Raw genomic sequence first — 13,113 nt, forward strand, 5'->3', positions numbered from 1 at the left:
CTGCTTGATTATTAGTAATAATTATAAAATATGACAATTATTTGAGGGAGTCATTCTTTAAAATGTTTACTGTTGATACATGGCGTGGAGTTTGCCATTATATTTGTCTGTTTTATTTTTTTAAACCTACATATTACTTTTATCGCGGAACTTTCGCTCGCAACTGGTAAATTTTACAAGGAGTGTCAAGTTTCCTACGGCACGTGAAGGCAGCACCAGAGCCACCGTGATCTAGAGTCAGGAGGGGGGAGAAGGAAGGAGATGGCCGACTAGGAGACACTGATATCTGTGCTACTTCGTCGGCGAGATACCTCTAATATAAGACATTTTCACGGCTGAAGTAGGAAGAGGACGTTTTAGACACTTCGTTCCTCTTCCACAATGGCGGAACAAAACAGCAACGTCAGATATCAGGAGGTAGGTAACAGGTTGCTGGCACGCTAAAAAAAATGTAGCTAACGGCTAGCAGTCGGCTAACACTACAGTCAACATTAGCCTGCCACCGACAGCAACACAACGAGCTCCACCGACGTTTGTTTACGGGCGGGACCGACGTGGCGATAAATATTTAAAGCGTGTGTCAAAGCGAAATTTTCTGACTTTTAAACATATACGTGTATCTTCGTCTCAGTTAGTCTGAAGCCTGCGTTAGCCGGTTTCGTTTTAGCTGCGAGTTGGGTTAAGGTTAGCTGGTATTAACTGGCCTGAGAGCAAAGTCTCTGTCACAGTATCTGACCGTCCAGGATCACTGACCAGTCCTCCCTGTCAGTAACCGAAACCCCAGACAATGAAGAGGAGCGAAATGCACAAGTGCTGTCTGCTCAGCTACTGACATAAACTGACTTGCAGGTGATATGTGAAATTCTGAGTGACATTTTAAAGTGTATGTATGTAAGTGTCGTTCAGAGGTTATTTATGTTACATGCATGAGAAAGTGCTGCATGTTTATTAACAGATCTTCCTGTCTGTGTTATGCCTGACAAGAAACTTCAATCAACGTCCTGTGGATGCAGTGCTTCCATAAAGCAATCCTGTTAAACGGCTTACATAACTGTCTGAAATGGCCCAATACAACCAAGCCAGCACTTTTATTTATACTGCACCTTATCATTAACACGGAGATTATTCAAAATACGTCACAGGCAGAGGTTTATAATTAAACCATGTAAAACATACTGTACAAAATACAGCAGACGATAATAAATAAAAGCAACAACAGTACAGACAAGTTGGATGTAATGCCCATACATGTTTTAAAATACTTCATGACACTTGAAAAAATACAAGTATGTAAAAGAGGAAGTATACAACATGATTAAAAAAAGAACGGATAAAAATTAAGTGAACGAAAGTGCTGACAAGTTTAATAAAAGTACAGGCACTTGAGACGTGACTTTAAAAACAAAACTGAATGATTAAAAGCAGCAGAAAAAACAGCTGTTTTTTTCTGCTAAAAAAGGCTACCGTTGGGATAAATCCAAGCGGAGCTGGTTCCAGCAGCAGGCAGCATAATGACTAAACTATTTCACCATGTCTGGTCTGAACTCTGGGCACCGCAAACTGAACAGTCCCTGCAGATCTTAGAGACCTTCCAGGCTAAGCAAACATATCTCTAATATATTTTGGGACAGGCCAGTGGGAGACTTATAAACAATAATTAGAGCCTTAAATTTAATTCTATATTTAACTAGAAGCCAACGCAGGGATCTAAGAATTGGAGTAATGTGTTCTCTCTTCTTGGAGTTTGTTGGTATTCTTGCAGCAGCGTTTTTAATGAATTGCAAATGTCAAATAGTCTTAAAGTAATTTTCCCTGGCTAGCTGCTGTAATATTAAAAATTTGGCAAATATCTGCCATCTCACAGTATTGTTCATATAATTTTTCCTGCCCCTACTTGTAGATTGACTATGAGTGATGGCAGTATTGTTCCTCTTTCTAACTTCCACACTCATCATTTTTCAGTCAGTCATTAGTCAAAGCCATCACGTCTTCCTAAATGATGTATTTAAGTGTGACCCTTGTTGTTGTTGTCTTTTATTCCCATTTCTGCAGCTGGTAAATGAGGAGGAGCCGGCTCAACCTTCCCAGGAGGGTCCGGCCCAGGATGCACCACCTCCCTACAGCAGCATTGCTGCAGCAAATGCAGGTTAGGAAGCTTAACAACTTTGTCACACACTGTCAGTGGACTCAGTTTTTAATCATTTAAATTCAAGAGTTAGTGCCACTAAGTACTAATTCTCCGTTAAAAGTGAAAGTCTTGCATCTATAAGCAGTAAGAGTGTAGAAATAAATAAGAAAGTAAGCGCTGTGAACAACACTTGTTTTCACAGTGTTGTATTATTATGAACCGTATATGAGCTGTATCTGTCAGCTGTGTCTTGCTTTTGTGAAGAACAGTCACCTCCTTCATTATCCCTGTCCATCAACCTGTGCAGAGCATTTAAATGTTAAAGCTGTTTTGATAGCGATGCATATTGGCAATGAATTTAGACTTTAAACAGATTTTATGAGTGCATCTTGTGTTTTCACTCTAAAAAGTAAAAGCTAACTACCCATCAGACAGACATTTGAAACAACAGAAAGACTATTTCCCAGTGAAATCCCATAAAATGAACTTCAGCACAGATGTCTTATAATTCAACTGTGCTTAACTACATGAATAAATGTTCGTAGTTTTGGCAATCCTCTTTCTTTACCCTGAACTGTTAGAATCTACGTTGTAAAGCAGAACAGCCTGTGTGTTAAAGGAAGGTCTCATGTTTCTAATCTCACTTCTTGAGGAGGGCATAGGTCAATGTGTTGCATAAGTGGGCGCAGCATTTAGCTCTTCCTAGATGAGTCCATTGATCTGTTTCAGTGCTATTAGTGTTCGAACACCTCAAAGGAGGGTTCCTGGATCTCAGCCAAATGACCCAGATAAAGTTCTCAGCTTGTATAGGGAGACGAACATAAACAGTAATGGACGCATACATCGCTAATGGCTCTCTTCCTGTTGTAACTCATCCCGGCCCTGCTCTGGGTTTTCAAGCTCTCAGCTGCTGCTTTCTTTTTTCTTTTGACAGAAGTGAAAGAAGATTTTTTTTTTGCTTGTCAGCAGTCAAACCTTTGTAACAGCTGGTAAATGATTCAAAAGTGTCTGGCTTTCAGTTTCTGCAACATTCTTCAGATAAAATTTTGATTTCTTACGTCATTCAAAGTTTTATTTATTTATTTTTTGTCCTTTTCATAGATAGGCTTTATGCCACCTATGACCCTGTCTGCCTGTTTGTGGAGATGACGTAGAGATTTTAGATATATGCCATAAACGGGAGTTCAGTTTATAGTGGCCTCAGAAGTATTTGGGCAGTTAATCTTGTGGGAGTTTGCTTTGTTTAGATAAACTAACGTTGCGCCATACAAAGTTAAATTTAGCACAACCCCAAGCAAAATATTTCCGAAAAAGTCGGTTGTCACTTATGAAAGCATGAACATAGACCTCTAAATTCCAGCAAGAAATGTTTGAGCAAGCTGTGATAGTCACACAGCGAGAACCATTTCCATCATTAATGTGATGAACTACAGCCATAATTACTCTTTAAGTGTGTGTACTTGATGGTAATGGACTTACATAAAATCATCTGCAAAAATAGCAACAACCAGTGATTTAAGCTCAGAGAGAAAGGCCAGGGTTGCTTGTTTGCACTCTGTTCATCAAATCAGCAAACAAAAACTCAATTGTCTGTACTGTCACAAAGTTCAAAAATGGAAAACCTGTGACTTTACAGTCAGAGTTGCAGAACTGTGGGTAAAATCAAGAAAAACTTGTGAGAAACAGCAGCAAGAATATCTTTAGAAATTAATCGAGGATGACCAGATACAAGTCGGTTCACAGAGAATTTGAATTGTGAATACAGAGGGAGAGTGGTTTGGCCACTCTTGAGCTCAAAGAAAAAGACAGCTAGGATTACATTAGCAAAATAAATTCTACTCAAAGACAGCAGCTTCTGGAGACAAGCGTTGTTTTCAGATGATTAACCTTACCTCAGTGTGATGGTAGTTGTTGATTTTTGATCTTTTGTTTTAAGATGTCACATTTTGGGCTTCTGAAAACTGTTTTTCTCTTTTTAAAGATGAACAAATAATGATTTAAAAAAATAACAAATTGATATTAACACATTTGCTATAGTTGGAAAGTGTAAAAGTAAGTCTTTTTAAGGTTTTTTTTTTTACAGAATGTTACCTGTTCTTAGGGATGTATTTATTACAGTGAAAGGAGTTTGTTTCAGGAAAGACCCCTGTTTTTAAGATGACTAGTCATTTGCTTGTTCCATCCACAGCTTTCTTTGAATACAAAGAAGATGGAGGAAGATTCCCCAACCCTCCATCCTACAATGTTGCCACCACTTTGCCCTCCTATGATGAAGCTGAGAGAAGCAAAGCAGAGGCTGCCATCCCCCTGGTCACCGGAAGAGTCACGGTACTCGTCTCGTTCTGAAATAATTTCCGATGGCCTTGGGTGTTGTCCTGCAGAAAACAATAAAGCAAACCCAGAGAAAATAGATATTGTAAATCATGTGCATATTTCTTGCAGGAGGAAGACTTTGTGGCCAGAGATGACTTTGAAGATGTTGACCAGCTGCGAATAGGAAATGACGGCATCTTCATGCTCACTTTCTTCAGTAAGAAACACTTCAGCATTTCAACAGTTGGCTGGTGTCATAAACTTAAATATTTATGTCTAAAGATAGGAACTGAACTTGAACAAGCTGCACTCGCTCTTCATTTCATATTTTGTTTGTGCAGTTGCTTTTAAATATATGCTCAGGTTTACTATTTTTAATGTTTAAAGCTCATAATGCTGTATTTGGTGCAAATGCCAACGCAATGTTTGCACACATAGAACAAGAACAAAATGTTTTGCTTTCTTTTATTAATTGCTGCCTCTCTGTCACCAGTGGCATTCCTCTTCAACTGGATTGGCTTCTTCTTGTCATTCTGTTTGACCACATCAGCCGCCGGTCGATATGGCGCCATCTCAGGCTTCGGTCTGTCCCTCATCAAATGGGTTCTCATCGTCAGGGTGAGAGCTGCTTACCGAATATGTGGTACAACCAGTTCAGCCGAGTTATTGTGGTTCTGTTCAACAGCAGGAACTAAGATAACTTTGTAGGATCTTATGCTTTATTTCAGCAGCTCCTTACAGCCATTGTTTCTTGTGTTTCTACAGTTTTCTACCTACTTCCCTGGTTACTTTGACGGGCAGTACTGGTTGTGGTGGGTGTTCCTGGCTCTGGGTGAGTGGCACACATATTAGAAATAAAGTAGTGTTTCATATAATTCCCCCCAGTTGTGTTTTTCTAATTGCCTTCTGTTAATTTCTTTGTGTTTTTTTCTTTGGACTCCAGGCTTCATGCTGTTCATCAGAGGATTCGTTAACTACTCCAGAGTGCGTAAATTGGCTGATCCCACTTATGCCACTCTTCCACGAACAAGGGTACTCTTCATCTATTAGAGGTAAGTCATGTTGCACACTTTACTCCAGTCACAATGACAGATGAGAGTGAGACAAAAGCGGGACTTAATGTTGTAAAAAGTGTTGCTTACCAAGTGTTCTTTTGTAAGTAAGTCAGTCAGGCTCATCATCACTGACCACTGACTCTCTCAGTCTGTTTTAGACTGACTAACAATAGGCTGAATGTTACGCTTTGCTGTAGCATTTGAACATTTAACTCAGCCACTCTTGCTGACCTAAATCTACAGCTGCGTGCCACAAAAAACATTAAGGACATTTCACACAGCTCGAAGTAGTTCATGAAACCTGCTGCTTCACGTGTCACCTGAACACCATGCGAGCGTTGTCGCTACGTACCACACAGCACGACAACATTTAGGGCAGCCTCTTTGAGCTGCTTCCTGAGCGGTTTAACAGCTAAATATTAAAATCATGTCGTGAGTCACTAATAAGGAACTCGAGCTGTTGTACAACTGAAAGAGAAAACTGATTGCTTTGTTGGCATGTTTGTGCTTATATGCTTGCATATTGTATTGATCAAATTAGATTAAAGTGCTTAAAATTATATTTCTGTGAAAATATTTTAGTCAGTATTAGTAATTCTGTGAGCGTCAAATCAAGCAGAATCCATTTTTAGTGGATCAACACTCAATACTTTAATAACTTAGGGAGATAAATAAATGACATTTCCGAGTTACACCTAAAGACATTTCTAAATGTGATTTGTACATCTTCCTATGACACAAACTCAGGATGTGGAAGAACAGGACATAAAGAAGAAGAAGAGTTTGAAACTAAAGCGAAGACACTTGACCAGAAATCGACAAGTTCTAGACGATGACGACGACTCAAGACAATAAGATATTCAGGAATTATATCACTTGTTTTATTTTGTTTTGAAACTTTATTAATGGAGTTAAAGGTTAATGATAATAGTCCCTCAATGTACTCATTAGTGGCGAATGTTAAGTGCTATTTACATCTGTCTGTAATGTATGAGTAATGCCTTATATCATTTGATGGTAGCATATGAGCATGCATCTGCCCTTAACGACAATAAATAGGGAGAGTTTCATGTTGGCGACACTCGAAGCCAGCAGGTATTAATTAGTACAACACTCTGTAGACTTGCCATAGCATGCAGCACACTTTGTAATCTGCACTAATCTCACGTCATGGTTCTATTAGGCTGTTTTTAGATACTGCGTACACTTAAAAAGCAAGCTTTCATTCAGCAGAATGCTAATATCTGCATTACCACATGCTGTGCTTCACTCACCTGTTGGCTTTAGGAGGTGTTGCCTGTTTTTTTTTTTTTTTTGCCAGGAGAGGGCAGTGTAGTCTGCAGCTTCTCAGCCATTAGAAACTGTTCATGAAGGGGCATTGTCATAGTAAAACATACTCGCTTGTGATTCAAACACAGTGTCAGTGGAACACACCAAAATTGCAAGAGTTTGCCTGTTAAATGTTTTTGTTATACATTAAATCGGGTGAAACCATCCAGCACGGAAGCAGAATTCAAGTTACAGATTTTGGTCTTAGAAGCATTTTTTTAAACATAGACGAGCAGAAACAGCCAGAAACTGGATGACCACAAATGTCAAGTGACAAACCCTGGAGCTGCTCTGTTGACAGCGAGGGGATGCTGAATTTTTGGACAGTGATAGCTGAGGACTCTGATAATAAGTCAAATCACATCAAATCAAGATGTTTTATGGGTGTATGAGCACATTTCCTGTTCCATGTCCTTAATTTAAAACATTTCATTCATTTCGATGTAACTGTGTGACCTCTCCGTGACTCCTCAGGGAGCCACTCAACATCCCGTTCAATGTCATTGGAGAAGCTCTGTGATTATAGAAGAGAGTGTTGGCTGTCTGGACTCCAGCTGTTAATGAGCTCACTCTGACATTTGGATCACATTATCTAAGAGCATAAAAATAACTTAAATTCCACTTCCAGGTGGGGTTTTGCCTTAAGATTTAATGGATAGGGAAGTGTTTTTGTTTTTTTTTTTCTAAGAAAATTCTTCATCCTGTGTAAGAAGTTAGCTATCTTGTGGGTATCAACTATATCAAAGAATGTTGTATGCAGGTGCACTTTTAGAAACATAACCAATAAAGCCCAGAGGAAGTTCCCATCATTCTATTCAGTCACGTAAACAACCAAGTGAAGCAGGATGTTGTTTCTGTTTTATATTAATAGCAAATGGAATCACCAGTTAACTTTATATTTCTGTCATGGCTTTGATTACAGACCAGTATGCTTATTTCTATGTGATGTAGAGCTGCAACCTTTGGGGATTTTGTTGTTATGAAATTGTACAGAAAATGTTTAGTGTTCAATAAATGTCACTTTCAATGCGTCTCTTTGGGTCGCCTTCATTGCTGACTGCCGTGCCACTGATATTCACATTATGCCGTTATGACATGCAAGCACTACATTCATTTACTCAGAATAAATAACGGTTATAAAGAGTACAGTTTACAGATTAGTATTATGAAGCTAGGGGTTGTGGACGTTACAATTCGCTGCATAAGATTGTGTGTCTTAATTTCACACAATGGCGGCCCCTTGTGGTAACAAGCTGTAACTGTTGGAAGCGTGAAAGCTGTATTTGTTAAAACTTTGCAGTCTCTGACACTCAGCTCAGGAGCATTTTCAAGCTGTCAGCCTGTAAGTTTCTAATCTGCATTACATTTAAGAGCAGAACATAGACAACAAATGAGTCAAACTAGAGGAGACTCGCAGCACATGGCCTTCATCAAACCAGGAAAATATTAAGTTACATGTGTTATTTTTCATTCAAATGAGTTTTTCCTTTCTAGGTCAGAGTTGTGCAGCCACACCCAGCTCAATATCCCCATAAACCAGTTTCTTCTTCCTTCCTGATTAGTATTGACATTCAGACACAATTTTTAAATGAATACACTATTTGGATAACAAAACAAAAAAAAAAAGATTCACAGTGCACTTTCTTTGTAGTTAGTTTTTTTGCAATTATAGAATATTTTTTCCTAATCCCATAAAAATCATGAATACTTCGAATAAATGAGTAAAATCACTACTAATTAAGCTTGAACCCAACTGATTTTATATATTTTGATGACATTATCTGATATTGTTTATATAGTTTATATTGTTTATAGAGTTATACTGAAAAGGAAAAATAATGGGGGCATTGTTCAAACATACCAGCAGCATATTTCACAAAATAGTCAACAACATGAAAACCAAGCCTGACTCTGCACCACTGTCTGCTCAGCTCTGCTACATGTGCTGCAGACAGTACTGGGACTTTTAAAAACAATGAAGTCAGAGCAGAGAGGTGTACAACGAAGCAAGAATATTCAATCATAACATTAATTGCACTTTGATTTGGCGAAGTTATTTCCACACATACTTCACAGTGGGACGGTGTCAGACCTACAGTCGTCCTCAGATGTATCCGTACCCGCCCATTAAAGAAGGAATAAAACAACTGTCACTGAAAGAAGTTGAACTTGACAGAAGTAATAATAAATAAAAATGTAATAAAAATCATGACATTGTTTTTGAACTGTGGTTCAACAGAAATATATATATATATAACAAGCAAACAAGAATGATGCGACCCGTAAACTAATATTTTGTTGAACAACCCTTTGAGCCAATCACTGCAATCAAGTGTTTTCTGAAACTCTCAATCAGACTTCTGCACCTGTTGACAGGTATTTTGATTTTGGCCCACTGCTCATCAGCAAAGTGCTCTAATTTGTCCAGGACAGTTTTTTTGTTTGTATGTTTTTTTATTATTCTGTTCAACCACAATTCAAAAGCAATGTCTTACTTCACTAAATTATAATTTAGCAATTTTTTGTTTATTATTACATTCCTTGCAGCTCTCCATTATAATAACCTGTTCCTCTTGACTAAAGACGGCAACACCCCATTGGCCTATTTTGTGCGGATGAAGAGTCAAATGATGTTAAACACTCCCTTTGATGGGAGCGCACAGAATGCAAATAAAACCAAGCTTTGATGGGTTTTAGGTTTTGTCAAGCAAGCCAACATGGAGAAAGCCTGGATATGTCAAACTAGCTTTGTAGTACACCACTCTGCTCTGTTGGACAAATGATGTGATGACATAGTTTCTAAGTTAACCAAACTATCTTTTCCTGTTTTTATGCTCTAAGATCTTCATATTGATGTATCTTCATCAGAGTAACTGTAATAAACCACTGGTTGCTCTGTTGCTGTCTGTTGATAAAACATCTGTGCAACCAGAAGACCCACTGCAAAATAAATTAGTGGACAACGAAGAAGATGAAGGGCACCATGTTTGAGCTCTGATGCATTTTTATTAAGATAAAGATCATCGTGCGGGGGCTAAACAGCAGCTGGTCCCCCATCAGAGCTGAACAGACGCCGGTTTCACCTCCTTCTTTGTCGTGGCTGATTTTCAGACCGTCCCATCATTTTCATACCACTTCATGTCTTGTTACTGATCCAGTTCATTGTTTCAGTTGATGTGTATTTACAAAACCACCCGTGAGCAGCGTCCAGTCCTTTCTGGTCGAGGTATATCTTGTACGTCTTCAGTCCTGGGAGTCTTCCAGCTGTCTGGGGATAAAGAAGATGGCCTTCTGTCCGATGTGGGTTCTCGGACCCAGCTTGGGTTTCCCGTTCTTTTTCAGACCCACGTACCAGTTCTGGTCCTGATATTTCTGCGGCTGATATGTGTTGTAGTGGTTCTCCTCCAGCTTCTCCAGGAAGTAGCATTCATCTGTTACTGTGGGCTGATAGAGAAACACAAAACAAGCACCAACGGGGAGATTAAAGGTTTACGGATGCATTCGCCGCTGTTTAACGTTGGTTCTGATGCCATAATGCGATTAAGTATTTATAAAGGGAATCATGAACGATCTATTTACATACAGCAGCATCATTAAGGCCGATGTAGAATCCACTTTGATCCTATAAATCATGTGGATACTCACTGAGCTGTACAAACGGCCTTCATCGTTCATGGCCAAATATCGTCCTGCTTCTGTTCCCTGGATGACCACGACGCCTCTGTCCACAGCTCTGAGCTTTAAAACAACTAAACGGAGAAAAAAACGGCATCAAGTTAAACCCATAAATACAAATCTGAGATTACTGCGTCGGCTCTTTGATTTCAGATGCAGTCAGCTGAGATTAAATGACGCTAAATAAAAGATTTCTGTGTTGAATCTCCTGAAAAACTTGTTGCCTTGAAGCCTTTCAGTCTATCCAGATGCAAACAAGTATTAAATATGTACTGGTGATGCCTGTCTTTAATTTTTTATTGTATTGGGGGTTTACATAGGGGCAGCAGAACTTCTTGTTCGAAAGAAAACGAAAGAACATGCAGCTAGTAGTTAATATTCATCTGTTTCCTCCAGTGGTGAAAGAAGTATTCAGATGCTTGACTTGAAGACAACCACGGTGAAAGTCAAGCTTCTGAAAATGTCTGACTGACCATTTCCACTTTAAACTTTAAACCGCAGCGTATCAAATCTCAGACTCAAAAACAAATTTAGATTTCCGAGGCTTCACATGTGACAAACCTACGAAACCATGGACCAGGACTTGCTATTTCATTCTTTAGAATCTGTTTCCAGTTCAAATATGTATCTCTGACGTACTCCAATGTTGCGTTTGAGCGGAATGGTGCTGGGAGCTGGTGTGCTCGAGCTGCAGTGAGTGGTGGAGGCGTGGCTGAAGGGAACTTTATAGATCTGTACATTCATATATAGAGCCATTTTAAAGCCAACAAGGGGTTATTTTAAAAGAAAAAAAAGTATATATATATGTAGCTTTGAAACCAAGAACAGCATTCTTAGGGGGTCAAATCAACAACCAAAGAGAGACTTTAAGTAAAAGTAGCAATGCTAGATCACAAGTAAAAGCCTTGTGTTAAAACCCTACTTCAGTAAAAGTAAATTCAATTATTAAAGTGTTAAAGGAAACGTTCTGGTTTGGTCCCTCTGGCTGATACACTATGAAATACAGCATCATTAGATTATTAGCAGTGAGGCATCAGTTTGTCATCTTACTGCTGTAGCTGTTTCAAGTTATTTTATTGCTTTTTTTTTTTTTGCACAGGGACAGCAAATAAATCCAAGGAGCCTCCATTATCAAGACAGTCTGTTTTCAGTTAGTGGGCTTTTTCTGTAATCTTTGATTTTCGGTGAGATATTGAATTATGAAAGCATTTACTAAAATGAAACCATGTGAGATGTTATGAGGGGGAAAAAAAATCACTGTTGGTGGAACTGTTAACAACTCACATGTGAAATATTCCCTCAGTTACACGTTGTCAGAGGTCCAGGAGAGTTTGGAAACCACTGGTTGAATCTTTAACATGTCTTTTAAAAGTTTGTTGTGTAATCTTTCTGTCAAGTAATTGTAATTGAAGGTACAGTATTTCCCTCTGACATGTGGAAGCAGCATACATTCAAACCTTACTCATGTGAATGTACTTAGTTACTTTTGGTTTCATAGCCAGATGTTGAAGACAAATCCTCCCTCCTGCAGCGGAGCACATAGTTAACCAATAAAGAGAACACAAGCTGCAGGAGGCAGAGGACACATCATCCTTGTGTTGACGTGTTTATGGCTGGACCTTTAATGAAAAGGCCCATATTCTTTTATGATGTCTCATATTATTTCTGTACCACTTTATTAACAGGCAGAGAGGCCTCAACATAAACCAAACCTCCCAGAAAATAATGTCACTCCTGCAGATTACCTTCTTTTTTTTTATTATTCTTTTTGACCTAAAACAAACAACCCTCTGCTACTTGGTGCACTTTTGCATGCTTCCCTCATGCAGACAGGTTCAGTAAAGTAGTCCTACAGATCTGTGGCAGACACAACTTGTGGGATGTCCTGTCTGCCTCTAACTGAGCAGCTAGCAGCCCCAACACAAGCAGGCCTGACCCGCGGCGCGTCTTACTGTGAGCGTCCCCGTCGTCCCTCTGGCCCTGCACCGTCCCATCGGGGAGGATCTGGATGTGGTGTCCGCCATTCATGCAGTAGAGCCGAGTGAGCCGGCGGTAGTCCAGCAGCAGCAGCAGGCCGCAGCCCGCAGCCTGATCCTGCAGTGCGCACATCTCTTCATCCGCCATCCTGCTCCGAGGAAAGTGACCAGCAGGTGGATTGTTTTTTTGTTTTTTGTGGCAGATGGGGGGTGTTTCCCAGTGGAGACACTCAGCGGGGCTGCCTGTCCCCTGCAGCGCTCAGGGGAGATTTTTTTTTTGTTGATGCGCTCGTGAACGCGCGCAGACCACACAGACAGCTGGATGCGCGTCCCCGAGTCCTGGCCTTCACCTCCATCAGTGGTGACGAAACAGAGGACACAGAGTGAGATCACTGTCTGACTGTTGTGGCTTCAAACCAGCTGTTAAAAACATGCAGTCAGTCAGTTTTATTTGCTCATTTTGGAATAATTAGGTCACTCATGAGGAGCAAAGCCACACCAGGTGTAACTAGGACACTGCTGGACCTGCTTATCAGGGATTTCACACTTAGACATTTTGAATTTTGTGGGTGAGTTTAGGGTGAAGGAGTTCATGATGACGCCAGATGTTTACATGTGCAGCCACAACAGTGTTAAT

The 13,113-nt window shown here is 39.7% G+C and overlaps 2 protein-coding genes across 2 annotated transcripts; one reads left to right on the forward strand and one right to left on the reverse strand.

The window, feature by feature from the left end:
- The first annotated feature begins 214 nt into the window (after positions 1-214).
- Positions 215-7,858, forward strand: ndfip1 (Nedd4 family interacting protein 1). Its single transcript, XM_008284363.1, has 8 exons — positions 215-417; positions 2,053-2,146; positions 4,317-4,456; positions 4,571-4,658; positions 4,935-5,059; positions 5,207-5,273; positions 5,385-5,493; positions 6,244-7,858. The coding sequence occupies exons 1-7, from the start codon at positions 382-384 to the stop codon at positions 5,489-5,491; spliced, it is 657 nt and encodes a 218-aa protein (XP_008282585.1). The 5' UTR covers positions 215-381; the 3' UTR covers positions 5,492-5,493; positions 6,244-7,858.
- Positions 7,859-10,068: 2,210 nt separating this feature from the next.
- fgf1a (fibroblast growth factor 1a) lies at positions 10,069-12,624 on the reverse strand. The gene is made up of 3 exons (XM_008284364.1): positions 12,453-12,624; positions 10,471-10,574; positions 10,069-10,269 (listed from the first exon to the last, which is right to left on the reverse strand). Exons 1-3 carry the CDS (start codon positions 12,622-12,624, stop codon positions 10,069-10,071), a joined length of 477 nt encoding a protein of 158 aa, XP_008282586.1.
- Between the last annotated feature and the right edge of the window lie 489 nt (positions 12,625-13,113).

This window comes from Stegastes partitus, unplaced genomic scaffold, assembly GCF_000690725.1.
Source record: "Stegastes partitus isolate 25-593 unplaced genomic scaffold, Stegastes_partitus-1.0.2 Scaffold356, whole genome shotgun sequence".
NCBI lineage: Eukaryota > Metazoa > Chordata > Actinopteri > Pomacentridae > Stegastes > Stegastes partitus.